This window comes from Caloenas nicobarica, chromosome 5 (assembly GCF_036013445.1).
Source record: "Caloenas nicobarica isolate bCalNic1 chromosome 5, bCalNic1.hap1, whole genome shotgun sequence".
In the NCBI taxonomy this organism is placed as follows: domain Eukaryota; kingdom Metazoa; phylum Chordata; class Aves; order Columbiformes; family Columbidae; genus Caloenas; species Caloenas nicobarica.
The window spans coordinates 35,014,599-35,033,830 of NC_088249.1; the positions used below are offsets into that span (position 1 = coordinate 35,014,599).

The window sequence follows — 19,232 nt, forward strand, 5'->3', positions numbered from 1 at the left end:
ATGATATGCTAAAGAGGAAACTCCTGAAATGGCTCCTTAATGTCTATGCAAATTAGAAATGCGTTCAATAATTGCTTGTTGGTACACAGTCAAAAGGAGAATAATCTAGAGTCTGCTATTAGCAAGATAGTATTGGAATCTGAACAGTAGTATCTGGAAATGTAAATAGCCGCTGGAGTCAGAGGGCTTGAACTTTGACAATGGGTTATCATTTGCAGTTGATGATGTTGCTATTAAACGTGGAAGACATTTGCCTACATATTAATTCAAAATTAGTTTAAATATTTGCTTCCAGACAGCTTCCCAGATCATATAGTTCAAGTAAGACAAAGATGACTGTTACGATACCAACTTGCTTTATCTGAAGGCTGTGTAACAACAGTTTTAATCTCAGAGGGAAGCGGAGAGAAGGGAAGAGTGCGAAAACGCCCTGCTGAGCCCTGGCGACTCAAAAGTTGTTGGGAAAATTTTGTATTTCTATATTTCATCCTAACCAAAAGAAAGGGTGATTCCCACCGCTGCTGTCTAGTTTTTCCCATTATCAGAGGTCTGAAGAATTGAATAGTTAACCCAGCGTCATCAGACGATGAAAACAACTTCGGATCCTGGGGACCAAGAGCAACTCGGCTGCGAGCTCAAATCCAGCCAGACGACTGGAAGAGCTCCTGACCGTGTCTTTTCACAACTGGTTTAGGCAACCTAAATCCGCACGTCGGCTGGGCCGGACAGTCCTGCCCTGCTCCTGCCTTGGGGCGCGGTTTGGTACCAGCCTCCCGGCGCTGGCACCAGCCCTTGCACGGCAGTGCCATCACCTGAAGGAAGGAGCTGCTCCGGGCGAAAAATGTAAGGAAGAAAAGTGTTGGTACTCGGCGGTACCGACGGGTACTCGGCGGCAGCAGAGGGTGATACTGTGCCAGGCTGGCGGTGAAGGCAGCAGGCGGAGAGCGGCGAAGGTTCAGCCGGTGCACTGGCCGGGCCGGGGGGGTGATGCGGGCCGGGGGGGTGATGCGGGCCGGCGCGGCCCAGCGCCAGGCCGCCCCCTCGGCCGGCCGCCCGGCTCGGCCAGCGTGCCGCTCGCCTCGCCCCGCCCCTCCTCGGCTTGGCCCCGCCTCCTGGCCCCGCCCCGCTCGCTTTTTCTCCTCCCCCTTTGCGCCCCCACCCCTCCCTGTCAGTGCGGTGGCTGCGCCGGGAAACATGGCGTCGGAGGGGATGATCCTGACGAACCACGACCACCAAATTCGCGTTGGAGTCCTCACAGGTAACGGGCCGCGTCCGGGGATGGCGCCGGGGGGAGGCGGGGAGAGAGGCGGGCGGCGGCCGCGGCTCGGTGCGCGCTGTCAGGCTGCCCCGCGGGCTGCTCGGGTGGCCGTCTCCCGTGGTGGCGGCGGCGCTGCGCAGGGAGCCGCCGCTCCGCCGTGCGTGCGGTAGCCGAGGCCTCGGGCCAGGCCCGGGGACAGGGACGTGGGGGCGGCGCTCCGGCTGCCGGCGCCGCGGCGGGGAGCGTGTGTGCGGGGCCGGGCGGCGCTGGCCGCCGCTGCCGCAGGCGGGCGAGCGAGCGGGCTGCTGGGCGCCGCAGCCCGGGGGACTGACCCGGGAGTAACCCACCTGCAGGGGATGGAGCGCGGGGGTGGGCGCCTGCCGAAGGGGACGGGGGGTCGAGACGGGGCCGGGCTCCCGCCGTACGCGGCGGAGCTGTGAGTGCGAAATCGTTTGATCGGGGAGCTGCGGCCGGCGCAGGCTGCGGGGCAGCGGCAGCCAGGCCTGCCTTCCCCGGGCGGCGGCGGCGGGAGGCGGCCCGAGCTCCCTGCCCCGGGGGATGCCTTCGAGCGCGGCTCGCTCCTTAGGCACACACCTTTAGGATGACTCTTTCCCCTCCCCCCCCGCCTCCGTGGCCTTTACTTTCGGGGGGGATACGTGTGCCTGTGTGCTTTCTGTTGTGGGGGGGAGGAGGGCATGTATGATGCTGCTGCTCACAGCGCTTGGTTGATCCTTTAATAAACCGCTGGCACATGACACGCGATGGTTGCACAGGATGGTTCCCAGAGCCGTAGCCGGTAGGTGTGTTGCAGGCTTCGGGGTTTATTCGGCCTTCGGGGGGGCCTTTGCGGTTATTCCGAAGTGCTCGGTGCTCCGGTGGAAGCGCGGTACGCCCAGAAATGGAGCCCCGAGCGGTTCGGGTGGATAAGGGCGTAAGTAGCGTTTCCAGTGAAGGAAGGGGCGAGAGATTTTAGTGAAATTTTTGCGCGTCAGGCTCGGTAGCTTTTATCGGGAGCCTGGGAAGACGTGACTGTTGACGGCAAGCAGCGCTGCGAGCACCGTACGGAGTCGGAAGGTGTTTGCAGTGAAGGGGGATGTACTCATTGGAGGGGAGGCCGGGGCTTAACACCAGAGTTATTTATTAAACCCAGCTGGATTTAACCCGAAAGTCCCCGTCTTACGCCTCCTTCGGAAACGGGTCCGTGCCCGCCGTGCTGGGGGAGCCGGTGTCCGCGGGCAGCGGCTGGGCCGCCCGGTGGGGGGACCCCGGCGGCGGGGTGGCGGGAGCCCCGGCGCGGCCTGCGCCTTTTCCCGGCCCGGGGCTGGGCTCCCGGGGCTGGGGGTGCCGTGGGGGCAGGAGTTCCGCCCTTCCTGCCAAGCGTTTTGCTGCCTGCAAGGTTATTTTAACCGTAAACCTTTAGAAAAGCAGAACATAGCACAAGTGGAAATCCTTAGCGTTGCTTTCAAATCTCAGCCAGACATATCCTTAATAAGGACACGGCAGGTTTGGCCAGGTACGGAAGTCAAATGCGGGGAGTTTGTAGCTTTCGTTACTGAAAGCTAGGGCACACGTGCAATTAATTGCGTACTGTTGTAAAAGTTAAAGTGAGAAGGAGGTGCCTGCTAACAGAATGCTCTTTGTGTATTTTTTACAGCTTCATGCTGTGTAACTTGGATTATTGTTTTATGTTGATCAGTGTGTTGTAATAAGTAACATGTGTAAATGTTCCCAGAATGCAGTACCAGGTACATATGGTATGAAAATAATTTAGATAATGATTAAGTCCCACAGTAGATTCGGGTAATCTTTCAGAATACTTAAGTTTTTATTTTGTACTATAAATCCTGCTTGAGTGCTATAAAACTCTTTTGATTTTGTATCATAAGTTGCAGTTCCATTTAGAAGAGCATGTGGCCTGATTTTAATTTTTTGTTTTTAAAGGAAAACCAAAAGGCATAAGCAAACAGAACAGTTTTAGCCATTTTTCCCTTACTACCTTTTTTTTTTAATTGCAGGCTGAAAAATTTTGCTAATAATTATTTTTCCATTTTGAAAGGGGCCACATTGGTTTCTAACAATTTTCCTAGCCCCCTTTTTGTGTCTGTTTGTAGACATGAAATAATATTTTATATAAATATCTTACTTAGTGTCATGTATTTGGCTAAACTCAATTATTTTCCACTCTGGCATTTCCTTTAATCCCTGAAAGACAATATTTGCACTTTCTATGGTTTGTACCCCTTAGTTGTTTCTGCTGTTTCAGCTGTGGAAAGGCAGCAAATTTTAAAATTCACTCTTCTGAATTTTTCTCATAGGAATGAACTAATAATTGCTTCCTGGCTGGTATATGAAGGCATAAGTGTAGGAATGGAAAGGTTAGGTATGAACACTGTACTTTGGTTTAATCATTAATCTGTGATCAGAAGTTAGTTAAAGTAAGAGGACTTCTTTAGCTTTTCTAATTAAGATTGTAGCCATAAGTTTTGTTAGCAGTACATACTTGTGGGCTTATCAGCACAGGCATATAGATTTATGTTCCTGTTAGACCGGGTATACTCGGTTTAGAAAGTACCGTTATTGCACCTTATGGTAGTATTCAGATGTAACTGTAACTCCTTTGGATTAATTTAGAATAAAGCTGTATGTTTATGTTTAAATGAGGAGATAAAACAATTATTTGAGAGTGTTGTCAGTCTTGTCTGTTGTTGAGATTGATACATATGGCTCCAGAGTGTATTAATACGAAGTGGATATTTGTTGTGTAGCTTAGTTTCATTACATTCAGTTTTGTTTTGAGTCAGTTATTGTGTTTAGTTTTGTTTAGTAGACCTTTGCATTTGTGTATTACTACTTTCCTATCTAGAAACAAACGCATATTTCTTCATTTGTGACAAATTAACACAGGTACAAGGCATTAGAGAAATATGAAGTTGGTTTATTGTTTAGCCGAAGTAATTTATTATGTTCAAATGCAAATTTATGCAGAATTCAGCACCTTGGTTTTTTTAAAAAATTCCTTGTTAACTTCTCTTTTATCCGAACTGTCAGGGTCTTTTAGTTAAGAGTCAGCGAGAAGAATGGAGTCCATAATTAGGACATTTTCTCGACGTGAAAGAACAGTATTCCTGAAATCTGGAAGAGTACTTAGTGTATACAGCATCTGCTGACTTGCAGATGTCATTAATGTTTATTTTTGAGTCTCTATACAAAGAGTTGTAGAGTTAAGCTTATTGTAGGAAGTCGCAGTAGTTTGTGGATCTTGTGCGTGATCATTCAAGATATTTTGCAACATGAAAAGAATGCAACCATGAAAGCATCATATTCAGTGATCAGATGAAAGAATTTAGCTTCCAAATCCAGGTTTTCCCTCTTCTGTCATTGATACATAGTATAGGCACACGAGGTAATAACAGAGCTTCAGTGTTATGTCGTCATGACTATGTTGTCATGTTTACCACTCTTATGGTAAAACACATTTTAAAAGGACTGTGATGCTGACTGTCAGATTGGGAGAATTTTGTGATGGAGAATGGGATAGCAGAGTTGGGCTAACCATGGCCAAAGCCTTGTCATTTAAGTGTTCCAGAGATCATCTTTTAAAAAAGAAATGCAGAGAAACAAGAAATGTGGGGTAGATAAATCAGTGAAAAGGAGGAAAAATGTCTACATTTTTGGTAAAGGTTGGACTATATGCACGCTTTGTCTGCAGTGTTGTGCATCTGCACTTTCTTACTAAAATATAAATCTTGGCATGGAATTATTCTGATTGCCCCTTGTAAGCCTTTCATTTTTGAGATACTTCTAACAGAATGGTTGTTAATCAGTTACCATTGGAGTCAGGATATTGAACCTGGATTAGTAAGTACAGAGTTTTGTAATGTTGAAGTTGGCTAGAAAAGGGAAGACTTCAATCAATGTTGGGTCGTCCTTCACTGGTGGTGACATTGGTGAAAGTTGTATAATCTGTGACCGACCTTGTTATGCGAGCGACTAAGCTGACCCTTGACTAGAACCACCCAGAGAATTCTATGCGATGTTGCTATCTGCACTAGCCTGATGGAAAAAACAGAGACTCTGGTTCTCTCTGGTTGCTCTTTCATTTTATCTTCCTCTCTGTCCTCATTTTCTTATTATTCTATTTGCATTTTCTGGCCAGCAAGTATTTAGTGTAGCTGGTTAAAACTTCATGTTCTGTTACATGTTTTCACAATATTCCTGATAAAAATTTGTCAAATTCTAGGTTGGCTAGTAAAGCTTCGTTGAGCGTTTGGCTGCTCTTGAGGAAGGGCTGTGAGAGTCATCACCAGACACAAACAGGTTTTTTTGTCTTTGCTCCTCTTTTTGTGTTGTTTCTTGCTTGTGTTTTTTTTTAATCTCAGACTTTCTTTTTGCAGTATAGTTTTACTCTATTTAGTATTGCTTAAAACGTGGCGATATAGCTTTTCACCTTTATGAAACATTTTTACAATTAAAGGGCAGATCTGAAGTTCATAGTTGTAAAAGTTTTGTAAAGCTTGTATTTGACAAACTTAGGGAACAAAATACTTAGGGTGTTGCTATTTGTTGGTCAGACTGTTTTAAAAATATGTATACTGTCAGTTTTCAACTAAAAATTCACATGCCTCTCTCCTACTTTAAAAGATGCCTTCTCAGAACATTCTTCTAAGACTCTTCGTTGATAGCATGCAGATTGCAAGATCTTTTCTCGGTGGCGATGCTGTTCGTGTTCTCGACATGCATTGGAGGTTCTGGTTAACTTTCTTACAGAGTGGGGGGTGGGTGGGAGGATAAGCACTGACATTAAGTTTGCTTGGACTTATTGTCAAATTGCCCTAATTGTCTAAATGGAAGTTGAGTAGCTTTTTGCTTGTGATAAGCCTTTCTTTCAAAAACTTCATCTTGTTGGGCACTCATCTTCAAAACATAGATTCAAATCAGTAGCTTTTCCTACGAGCCTTAGTTTTCTTCCAAAAGCTTAGTTCAGCAATTAGTTCAGCAAATGAATTCTAGAAGTAGAGAAATGCTGTACTTCCTTTAAAGTGTTCTAGACTCTGAGTAACATTGATTTTCATCTTTCTCAGCCGTAAGGCTGTCATAGTGTTGAGTTTTTTCATATAAAATAGATCTCCCTCTTTGCCATTTGTAGCCATAAGTCTTCACAAAAGCTTTCTGATTTTTTTATATGCCTATGATGAAAAGATTTTTTTTGTCTAGCAAATGTGATCCATACAATTGTCCAGTGCTGAATAGGAACCTTTATGTTTCATAGTTGAAGCAGAAGAAAGTCCTGTGTGGTTTTTCTTTGTTTGTTTTCCTCCTGTTTTTTAATGTGCAGTGTGGAACAAAAATTGGTGACTGGAATCTCACTGATAAACCAGACTCTTTTACTTACAGTGTAATTTGCTTGCTATGATACTGTGTCTTTTCAACTGACAGAATTGGAAACACTGGTGTTAAAAGCATGCCAAGAAAGATATTATTTCCCAGCTATACAAGGATGTTTTAATTCATACCTACTTACCTAAGAAATGGTTATTGATTTGGAGGTTTGTGTTCTTATAAAGCAGGGGTGAGAGGTTTTGTCTAATCAGTGTTTCTTGATTTGAAGTTGACTTACCCAGATTCAGCAGACAGACTCTTCCATCTTTGCCCGTGCTCCATGTCTGTAGTTCATATTTAGCCGTACAGAGCTTATCCGTTACATTGTGCTTTCGTTTACTTTTCTAGGTTTATATTTGTTCCCCTTTCTAGTGCTGCAGGAAAACTTTCTGTGCTACTTACCTTAAAAATCAGTGCTCGTGGATTTCGTGTGAACTAGCTTAGTTCAGGGACAGCCTTCAGTTGGTTCGTTGGCTTCATTAACTGGACAATATTAGAATATCTGATCATCAGTCCATGCTTTGGAGAGTCTAGCATACAAAAGCCTGATACGCAGACACAGAATTTCTCACCTTTAAGGATAATTTAGCCGTATCTGTCTGTTTTTTAAAGTAAGAGAGTAGAGCATCTTTGTTCAGAGGTATTTTTATATCATATTAAGATTTCACTCACAGCTTTTCTGAAAATGCCTCTCTTGAAATTTAGAACACATTACAAGCAAAGTTTGTGCAGTGCCTTTGTAAAGTGAAAGGTAAGATTTTCACTTTGCTGTTTAATTATCTGAGCTAAAAGAGTTTATTTTGAATATGTGGGAAAATATTTTTTCTTATTCTATATGGTTGAAACGCTTTTGCTGATAAGGTTTAAAACTTTTTTTTTGAGATAAACAATTTCTTATTCTATATGGTTGAAACGCTTTTGCTGATAAGGTTTAAAACTTTTTTTTGGAGATAAACAAGTATCATTTTTGTTGTCTGCAATTTATGTGATTGATATTATGCAACAGGAGGACATAACTAAAAATGAGAACAAATTTCAGCTCTTGTTAGAACATTTATAAGGTCTTGAAGTGCAGATTAAAAGAAATAATTTAGATTCTGTTCCAACACATAGGTGAAGTATGCAAATCTTTACCTCTTATATTGAAATGGTCTTATATTAGTAGTCTTGTGTATGACAGAACTAGTCCTGAAAGTTTAGCAGGATGCCTGAAAGAGTTGTTCCTGGAGAATAGGAGGGTAATAAACAACCATATGGGATATGAGCAGGTAGCAGCCTTTTTTATGTGAGATTTTTTTTTTTAGATTAAAAAAAAGCATAGCCTTTTAAGTTTTGTTTGTTTGTTTTTTAATCACAAAACAATTGAGAAAAGTAAGTTGAAGTTTACAGGGAACAGTAATTGCACAAAAATGTGCTTGGAAAAAAGGGCTTAATTAAGTGGTTATATTAAAAAAAAATCTCATTTTACAAGTAAGAGATTTGTATGTGATGTTTTGTTGTTTTGTTTTCATACTAGTTTACTAAGTCCTATTTTATGCCTAACTTGTTTGTCAAGTGCAAAAAAAAAAAAGTAGCATAAACCCTCAACAATAATATTCTATGTACATTTTACAAAATCAAAGCAGGACTCTAGTCTACTGTTACCAGGTGGGTGAATGATATTAATGGTATTTTTTGCAAGGAATAAAATGCATTGTCTGTTCCTCATACTATGAGATAAATAACAACACTTCCATTGGCTGACTTCAGCGATTCAGTGAATAGGTATGTATTACAAAATCTGGTTTCGAGCAGTAAAGTGTTTTTTGATGTATACCAAGACCTGAAAGAACTCACTCAATGTTAATATAGCTTCATATGCAAGCAAGTTACCTAGAACAGTAATTTTTAAGAGTTTTATACTTAATATGACCTTCTTTATGTATTCAATGTACAAATTGTATTGCTAGACCAATATAATAATAGGTATTGCATGTGTATTTAGGACCACAACTACAGAAATATGTTTCTCAGATGTACTTTTTCCTTTTCTAATTAAATTATCTCACTTATTATATAGTAGAGTGAAGAAGCAGAATGCGTGTGGGCTTTGAACTGGAATATATTTTGGGCTTTTGAGTACTTACTGTGTGGTTATGAAATTCTTAGTTTTCTTCATTGTACTGTATATTGTAGGGAATTTTAAATTTATGTGGAATATTTTGTGTTTGGAAAATCTTTCTTGTATTTATTTTGTTGATTTTCCTCTATATCATATGTGACTTTTGAGACCTAAAAGTGGGAAGTAGACATTTAAGTATATGCTGTGGTTTTGTTTGTTTGTTTTACTGGTGGTTGTGTGTGTGATGGTGGTGTTTTTTGTTTTTCCTCCCTCCTTCTCCAGCGTATACTGTGGGGGATTTTAATTCATACTGAAATCTAAGAAGCGAGCTGTTATTCAGAATTATTTTATGGGAAGCTGTACAGGTGAAGAACAATATGCATTCTTCAGCAGTTAAAGTGAATTGCGGTGAAGTATCCTGCAGGTGTGACCCAGATGGGAGGGTTCTAGGATCTCTGCAAATGATAGAATAGGCAGATGTTGCCATCAGAAAAATAACACCCCCTTTTCTTTTAGCAAGCTGCTTTAGTGCCCTGGGATGGGCCACTTAGGGAGGGATCGACAGAAAGGTCTGAGATTAAGTCTGTAAAGCCTTCATCCAGTAATTCTTGAAGAGACACTGAATGTGACACTAGTTAGGAATCTGGCAAACCAATACTCTTCTACTCTGCTATTTCTTACCCCTTCCTGAAACAATTTTCATGGGATTATGAAGACAGACCAGACTGTAAAAGAGAAGATGTTGGTGTCAGGCAGGTATGTATCCTTTTACGTAGGTACTTGCAAATCTTATTTTAGGCAAGTTTGGGTGGCAGTGTGTGTTCCTGGAAGAAGAAAATTTCCAGGAATTCAAATAGATATTAGGTGGGTTCCCGGTGACATGGTTGTTTTGTGTGCTGTACAGTAGTGGCACAGCAGTGCAGATGGTGAGAAACCAAAGGCTTACTATGTACTCCCTGTCAGGATCTTCATCTCAGAAAAACATTGGGAGAAAGCGGCAAGATGCCTAAAAGTAAGTATATGTGTGCTGAGCAAAAACGCCCTTTTTTTTTCCAGAAAAAGAAGGAAAATCAAGGATTAAAGGGAATAGGTACATCTCATTTCCTCTTTTTTTAGCTTAATTTCCCTTTTTAGTTGTCTGAATACTGAAGGGGAGACATTAAATAAGCCTACTGCAAATCAAGGATCCTAAAAATCATCTTCCTTCAAAAAATAAGCTGTAAGTTAAGTATACAGAGGAAAAATGTTGTGAAACATATCTTTAGAAGATAGTGCAGGGACAAAGTGTTTCTGTAGATAATACTCAGAAAGCTCCAGAGATGCTGGGAAAATGTCGCAGCAGATGCTTGTACGTGCGTTACTCCCTCTGGTTAAAACTTCAGCATTGCTGTTACACTCTGATGTAATACTTTGAGAAAACTTAGAGAATATTTTAGAACAAATAGTATATAAAGTAGAGGTTTTGGGGAATGTTTTTGTAATCTCCAGGGTTTTTTCCTACTGCCATTACAATGTCCTGAGAGAATTCCTTCTCAGATGGTCACTCTAATGATGTTCCTTTGCCTTGATAGATGTATATAGTAGGTCAGTGAGGTGTAGCTCCCCAGCTACTACTTTTAGCTAAATCTAAATGAAAGTGCTTCTAGATATTGTAAAATGCACTTGATAGTAGGCTTTTTTAAATGATCACTTTGATCAAACATACTGAAAAGTCTGGAGGGGGAATTTCCTTCCTTCCCACAAACATTGCAAGGGATTCCAAACCATTCTGAACATGCAGACATTTCTTCTGGCATTTATTTAGCAAAGAGAAGAAGAATCAAGTAAAAGGTATGTAGAATAAACCGGGAGACTTAAGAGGGTGCTGAGATTTTTGAGAGAAATCTTGTGACTTTTTCAAGTAAATGTGACTACAGGGTAGTGCTATGTGGCATAATTCTCTGGACAGAAGGCAAGACACAGAGCTTCAAGAAGCTGGGAATGGTCACATGAGTAAGATGTACACAGTTCAAGCTGGGTGTATTTAAAGTGCTCCAGAATCCAATGCTATTCTGACATCTCTTTTTCAGGAACACGCTGTGTCCCACAGTAGGGAGGTAAGCTGTAAAATCTGATCTTGCTAGTTAAATTCCATTGAGGTAAGAATTAAAACTATTGCTAGTGTTTCCAACATGTAGGACCTTCTTATCTGAGTGAGACTCAGGCTTTTTTCCTAAGCATCAAGGATCAAAATGGAAACTCTAAAGTTCACGTTCAAAGCAACTGCTGAAAAAAGCTGAGGATTTTCCTGTGATCGTTGAGCTTCAAGGGTGCTCACCTGCCTGTTCCTATTTCTGTATTCCAAAGGATATAACCCTAGTTCTTGCACAACTGTTTCAGTACATGACTTTTCTCTTTGGCTTGGCAGTTGATCAAAGAGAATTAGTGAAAATACTAGTTTTCGTGTCACCGTTGTTTTGTCAGAAAAGGGTTCAAGACTCTTGAGTGCTTTGATGAACAGAACATCTTTCTGGAAAAGGCATATGAGGCAAATTTCTATATAGCATTAAACTGGGACATCGTGGATTATCCTTAATATTAGAAAAATCTCTTAATTCCATGATGGCCTGTCTTTTATTTGGTTATTGCTATGTGTAAGATGCTGTGAGGGCTCATAAAATCAGAAGGGGGATTTTAGATGTGAAATAGTAATCAGTTCAGTATTTTGTACTAGAATAGTAGCAGCTTCTGGTACTCTCCCCAATAATTTTAGCAAGTCTTTATATTCAGATTGTTCCTAATATCCTTTTTTTCACCGAACAAACACCTGCTAAAAATATTCTACCTGTACTTCAGCCTCTAGGAAGTAAATTCAGCTGCGCATATGAAAAATATGCAGACAAAAACCGCTTTAAAATGTATGGCTGAGATCTCATTAGAATCTAGAAGGTATTTAACAATTAGGGCACATTCAAGAGATTCCTTTATTTTTAAGATATTGTGAAAACATAAGCCTGGAGCCATTTGAGGCAATAGCAAAGTATGTAGTTCATTCAATGCATAAATTTAAACTTAAACCCCTAGATACTGACAGTCCAAGTAGCAGCCATTCCAGGGGAAAAAAAAAAGGCAGATGTAGAAATTCTTTATATTTGGATAATTAGGTGTTCTCTCAATTCTGCAACAATAAGCAGGCTTTTGTTTTTTTAATCTCTGCTTTTGTGCTATACCTACATAAGCCTTTTGACTGTGTTTCAGTAAGTTATTTCATTGTGATTTCATTCAGTTTAAGTAAAGTCTATGTTAGGAAGTGGTACAGCCTAAGAAGCGATTTGTAGAGCAAACTGCTTAGTACTGGGGGCTCCACGTTCACACCGGTCATGGTGTTTTGCTTCTTACTAGCTCAAAATCCATGGAGTGAACTGGTTTGGAGTGCATTAGGCGCACTCTGGGAGTACATCTTGTTTAGTCTTGTCCAAAACGATTCCAGCATTCATGCTTTGATCCTTCTCTGCAGTCTGAACTGAAGTATGGTGACTGGGGTCCATCAGGAGATTGCCCGAAAGCCATGCTCTTGAACCAAACAGAAGCACTAATATAGACACGCCGTTTGCTTTTTTGTGCCTCCACAGGACTGTGTGCGCCTCCTACAATTCTTGCGTGTGCCAGAGAGGTCTTCCAGTGGGCAGCACTGAGCAGACTTTCCTGATGGTGGAAAGTGTCTGGAAAGAAACTGCCTGTTAGACAGTTCTCGTGCATTTTGTGAGGCTGATGTGGGTGAGGGCATGTCCTTTGAATCTTCGGATACTTTGGGGAAAGTACCTAAAGAAGCGTGAGGAATTCCTTTTGTTAACTAGCCTTGAAATTACTCTTAACTTAAACTAGCCTTAAGTAAAATTCAGTAGTAAGTAAAAGTATTTAAAATGTCCAAAATTAGCCACACAATTACGAATTTTTATAAAGGCTTTAGATGAAGAAATGACAGAAAAAGCATGTTTACAATAATACTTTGTTTGAACGGACCCTCCCTGTATCTAGCTGACTTGTCTGTTAGGAAAATACATGCAGCACTTTGTCAGGGATTTTATCTTCCTACATTCGCTAGATCTCAAGCTGTGTTATTCAGAGATAATTTTCTTCTGGTGTACCATGCAGTCTGCTGTAACTGGTCACTGCTTTAGAGCTCGACAGGACTCTGTCCAGGTTTCATCTTATGCCCCATGGAATTTTGGGCACGGTTCTGTCATCTCTGCTGCTTGTTCACACCCTTGCTGCCATAACCTGTTGTGCGGCTGTGCAAGCAGGGAGCCGAAACAGACCTAACCTGCCAGAGAAAAGGGATCCTTTCCAGCTGAATCTGCTGTGTGATCTGGTTCAGCACTGAGCTCTGCAGACTTCTGTTCCAGTAGGTGAATGGTGAGCAACGCTAGCACTCTTACCTTCACTGTCAAATTTTTTAGACTCTGTTCTTTCTTTACTATTCTTCTATGCTGCCATTTTTCACTGTGCGAAACAAATGTAGCTGGCTAACCTAATGGAAAGCTGCTCTTCTTTTTGAGAGATGAGTTTTCTGCAGCCTGAACAAATGGAATCAGCTCAGCGAGGGCCAGCATGAGGGAGGGACTGGAGTGCATAGCGGGGGGATAGGTGAGGGTGAGACTTCTGCTTTCTGATCACAGCTCACGCAGATGTGATCATGTGTTGGTTTTGTGTAGGTTGCTTGCATTAGTTCGGAAGATGGTTTTGACACTCCTTTATCAAACGAAGTTTTATCTCTTTCCTCACAAGTGTTGCTTTGTCAGGCCAGGTATCCTCTCAGTGATATTTGCTTGCTTGTCCTGATGGACAAACAAAGACACCCCGTCCACTGAGTAACAAGCAGGAAAAACCATAGTGAAAGGAGGAGAGGATTTGCCCATTATAGGAAATTATTTTGAGGAGGGAGTAAGTAAAGATATATTTTCCCATTTTGTATGTAAACTTCTGTGATTCATGTGAGTAGTAACTATATGAGTATGAAGGCTATGCTAGGCATTTATGCTTGATGAAGAGCTGAACGTTAGGTAACTAGAAAAGATAAACATTAGACTTCTGCAGTATAGAATTTGGGAAAAGATGAACAGTACTTTATGCATTTACAGGGAAATAGGGTCTCTTTTTATTTCTGTTAATTTTTAAAATAAAAACTTTGAACATTTAGTTTTTGTAACTTACTATCTTGGCTACAGTATGCCTGACAGAACTAACTTGACTATATACATGTTATTTATAGATACACATAAACACTTTTATATTATATATCAGATAATAATTAAAAGTTATATATGACAAATTACCCATTTCTACCAGATCTCATTTGCTTTCTGTTTGAGAGACTTCTTTGGCATCACTCAGTCTGTCATCTTACGTACACTCAGTTTAGTTTTTCTAAGCATATCTTTACCAGTCAAATGAGCTAATATGCTAACTGAGGATGCTAACCTGATATGTACTAAATGGCAGTTGATATGCTATTGACTTAATTTTCTTTTGTTGAACACCTGTTAATACACTAACTATTTAAAACATCTGTATGCAAGATCATTTTCTAATTTTACTTTTGTCCTGCTTACCTGCTTCTTGCTGACCTGAACAGAATCATTACCTTACCCTTGAGTGGACTGTTGTTCATGTGATGGAAGTAACTGGAACAACCAGTCATAGACATCAGGTAGTTGGGTAAGTCAGGCTTTGGGATTGTTGATACTTGCTTAAAAAGGGGAAGGGATTGGGTCGAAGAAGGAGGATAGATAGTTTAGTTACATAATTGTGTTCAGTGGATCATGTGCGTTTATTTAAGGCCTTATTTCACTGAAAATCAGAAGCTTGCTGGTCCGTGCATTTGTCCCATATTGTATGTTTCCACGGTCTCCAGGGCTGCTAATTATGTATTGACCATGGTTTTTGGCATCCAAATGCTGTGCTTGGAGAGAAAGGTCAGGAGCTAAATTGAGTTTAAGTTGCAATGTAAGTACTATCTTCAGTATTAAGAAACATCTACAGTAGAAGTGTAATTTTACAATAGCAGAAAATACCGAAATGCTGTAGTCACTGAAGAAACAATCCTAACATTAAAAACTGCTCCTCTAGAAGAAGTAGTTAAAGATTAATAATAGAAATGGAGTTTTATGGGAAGTGGGAGAAAAAGAAGATATAGAGGAGACTGATAGCCACAGTACATAAATCAAAGCCATGTCAAAAAGTATAGCTTCTAGCAAAGAATGTAGAGACTGAGGCTATATGAAGGAAGGAGGTGTAAAGGCTGTTAATGGAAAGCGGAGTGGCTAAACAGGGAAAAAGATCTGTGTGCTTAACAGTTATGCCTCTCTAGGTATTTTCAAGCATGCCATTCACTAGAAAAGTTTAACATATCACTTAAGGGCAAAATTAGGAAATTTTTTTAATAAAAAGAATAGAGAAATAAACAAAATATACCAAATGCTTGTAATCCCAATGGCCTATCCTTAATCCCTCACTGAGCCTTATTCAAAGTTGAAAAATGTTGAATCTTTTAGCAATTCTTTATGATAAAATGGCATAAAAGACAAATTTATTAATGGTGAAATTAATCCCACCTAAAGAAGTAATCCTGTCCATGAGCTCCTATCTATCCCAGCAAAATTGATCATACATATATGGTGAATGAGATGTGAACTGATCCAGATGATGGTATTTTGCCAAGCTGGTTTTCAGTCCATTTCTCAGTTTACTAGGAATAAATGCTTGTACCCACAGAGATGGGAACAGCCAGTAGAAGGAAGGTGGGGTTTTTCTTTTGGTAATAATGCATAAGAAAAACTGGTCTTTGGCCAAAGCGTTAGTACCCCATGTTCTTAGGGAATATGCTGTTGTCAGGCCCTCCTACCTTGTTTTATTACTTCAGTGCACTTTTATCAAACTGTCCTGTGAGGAGCAGGGAGTTGGACTTGGTGATCCTTATGGGTCCTCCCTTCCAACTTGAGATACTCTGTGATTCTATTCTGTGATTGAATTGGAAAAATCGGAAGTTATACTCTTTTGAAAAGACTAAATGGATATGATCACATCTGGTACCCTTGCGTACCTCCTGATTGCAGTTTGAGAGCCAGGGACCAGAGGCTACATACAGTGGCCCAGAAGTCACTTGCCTTCCATTCACTTAATCATACTCACAGAAGCATAAGATGTTTGTTTGTGGAATATTTCTCTTTTTCTGGGATACTAAATGATTGGCTTCCTGGTTTTGAAGTGATTGTGCTACTTTTAGTGATGTCTGATTGATCTGTGAATCTGCTCCTACTTTACTAATGTCTTCTTTCATGAGAACAGTAGATTCTGTTTATTTTAATTACTTTTCTATATTAACCTTTATAGAACTATTGAGTATTTGGTGAGATTTCAGAGTTGAATTATGGCTTTTATTACAACAGATACAAAAAAAGAAAAGTTTTGAAAAAAGAAGGTGGGGAAGTGCTCCCAAGATTTTCAGCAGTTCCTCTTTGCCTTCACCTCCTCATAATTAAGCAGAATGCTTGAGCACACAACTTTCTTAATGCTTGCAAGAGAATAAAGCATTAAAAAGCCCCAAACTTAGCTCTTCTTTAAAAACAATAGAAAATAATGAAGGCCAACAGATTTCTTTGCTGTCATCTTCTTCTGTGTCTGACTTTTCATCTTTGCATTTGGTTTAAATTGTGCTGGCTAAATGCTGGAAATGGCTTTTCAGTGCTTTTCTGCTATTTTTGCATTGAAAGTACTTTCCAGTTACTGTTATTTCTGTTCTTGTTTAAGTCTTGTTCTTTGTGAATTGACAAAGACGTACTTCGTTTGGGACTGACAGTAATATCTTTAGTTGCCTGTAACATGACAAGTTATACTGAAATCTTTCTTAGCAGGGTTGTTCATTTTTAAAATTTTTTTTCTTCCTTTGGGTGTACATGCCTTTATACAGACTTTGATCAAATATATCTTATTGGGATTATTTTTGGTGTTAGGTGGAAAAGTCAACCTCTTGAATGCAACTAGATTGAGGGTTTTCTTACAGAATATCTACTAAATGTCAAGTGCTCATTTTCTTGGAACTGTTTTGTTTGGAACTACTTTGGGTTGACATCTTCTGAAGTCTTAGGATTTCATTATCAGGTCAATATTTGTAAGTAGCTTTGTTTTCTTGTCTTGTATCTATATATATATATATTTTTAATCTTGACAGATGACAAGGCATTTCATCCACTTTGCGTCATGTTCGTGAATGACTTCTCAGGCAACTTGATGAAATACTTTTATTTCCCCTGCTCTATTGTTCCTTTTTTAGTATAGATGTGAGAAGAGTGTGTTTTCTATATATAACTGCTTGTAAATGTTATAATTTTTGACCATGGTGTTAATATTGATTCTTTCAAGGCTTCAATTTTTTTTTCCCTGTGATTCTTTCATTTTGCAGCCAGTGAACTTTCAAGTAGCCTGTTGTCCAGGAGGATGTATCTGGAGTATGAACTGCTTTAACGCAGTGCAAAGGAAGTCAGTGAAAGAAATCTGAGGTGACTGTGGTGGCCTGACCCTGTCTCGCAGGTGACTCCCCACCCAGACACTTGCTCATGGCCCCCAAGCAGGATGAGGGAGAGAATTAGAAATGCAAAACTGAGGAAACTTGCGAGTTGAGGTAAAGACAGTTTAAGAAGTGAAACAAAGCTGTGCATGCCTTACTGACATCAAGATAGGCAATATCCACTGCTCTCCCCCTGCCAAGCCAGTCTTTCCCTGTAGAAAGTAGATTTTTTTTTTTTTTTTAGGCTGTGTTCTGCTGCTTTTTTATGTTAGTCAGACAGGTAGGTGAGTGTAGTTTGCCTTTGTATGAGGCCTTCTGCCAGACAAAAAGGACCTATAAGAAATTGTATAGCTTGTTCCACTAATATCTGCCCCCTTTCTTCAGGAATACAGGCATTTTAAAGGTCAGTGCAAAGATACAGTGTTCCACTGTATGTCTTTACCACAGATTCTGGTACTAGGATGAGGAAAGACTTATCTATTGTCTGCTTACATTGTTGGCTAATTGTTTTCCTACAATTGGTGAATAGTGTTTTTACTCCTCATGTGTTAGCTTTTTATAGCTGTTTAGCAGCCTTTGAAGATTCTTCTTCTTTTCTTGTCCCTTCAATAGAATCAGAAATGGAAATTCAGCCTCCTTCAAGGAGTTTCTTTTACAGGAAAAAGCATACATTTTAACTGTCTTAAATACATTTAAGTCAATGTAATACATCTGTAATATTCCTCTGGGTTGTTACACAGCTGTCTAATATCAATGTACTGTGCACTGATGATGCATGTTAAGATACAGGCTTAGTTTTAACCATGCTATGTGAATGTAATTGAAGAATATCCTTTTGTTGGGTGTCTACGTGAGATCATTTGAGTAAGGAAGTGGTTTAAAGATGTTAAAAGCTCACAGTTCTGCACAGTTTGTCACTGTTCTGTGATTTATTCTATATTGGTTGTAATTTCAGATATTGAATTGTGACTGATAGCATTTTTTGCTGTGTAAATCTATATGAAGTTCTTTCTGCCAGTGTACATTGTTTTTTATTTATACATTTTGCAGATTTATTTTATGTAAGTACTTTGCAAAATCTCAGGTAAAAAGGAAATCTTGAAACTTATATGCCAGATAGGCTACATACTAAAAAAAAAAAGCTTTTTTAAGTATTTGACGACAAGAACTGATACTAAGCTGATATGCGAGGTTCTTAAATAAACTTGGAATCTTATATTAGCTTCTATTCACTCTCATAGTTAGCTATAGCTACTCCAGCCTGACTTTTAAAACAAGTAAAACATGCTTGTTTTAAATAAATATTTATATTATAGTCCCTGCATCAAGGGCTTACAGGTAATTTTTAAAACAAAATTTAGCAGTTGAGTGATTATCTTAGAACACAAAAATAATTTCATTTCACTTCAGGTTTTTTTGTTGTTGTTGTAGAAAGAAAACAAGTGTTGTTTCAGGATTTTTCTGTGCTTGAATATTGTTTCTTACTAAGCTTTTTCACATTAAGTAACCAGGATCAGGTGTCTCGAAAGCATTACATGGGCAGAGCTTTGTCCTTGATTTTGTTCTTTTCAATTGCTTAGTTTTTAGACAGAGTACTTTAGTATAGACTTTGTTGGCTGAGTAATTCTGCAGAAATAGTTTGTCTGTTCTGTAGTAAACAAAGATAAACATCAGTTCTTGAGTCTATTCAAATTAGCTAATTCAGAGAAGTACAATTCTGTATATTAGAAGTATGTAATGTGTATTTTTGTTGTATACCCTGCTGTAACAGTCAAGAGGCTTTTCATTTTCCTCATGGAGTCTGTCATGATCATTGTCACCAAAGTTTTACCTTTCTGGATGAGGGCTAAAGTGCAGTCACTAAACTAAAGGGCAGACTCGCGGTAAAAATAGTATTCTAAGAGTAATAACTATGTATTTTTTTAATAATTAAGGTTTGTAAACCTCTT

General features: G+C 39.9%; 1 protein-coding gene across 2 annotated transcripts in view; it reads left to right on the forward strand.

Moving 5' to 3' along the window:
* The first annotated feature begins 1,159 nt into the window (after positions 1-1,159).
* GPHN (gephyrin) overlaps positions 1,160-19,232 on the forward strand; it is a 294,994-nt gene continuing 276,921 nt past the window's right edge. For both annotated transcript variants that reach the window (XM_065635424.1, XM_065635425.1), the window contains exon 1: positions 1,160-1,258. In XM_065635424.1, coding sequence (XP_065491496.1) covers positions 1,195-1,258 — 64 coding nt within the window. In that variant the 5' untranslated portion in view covers positions 1,160-1,194. The remainder of the gene's footprint in view (positions 1,259-19,232) is intronic.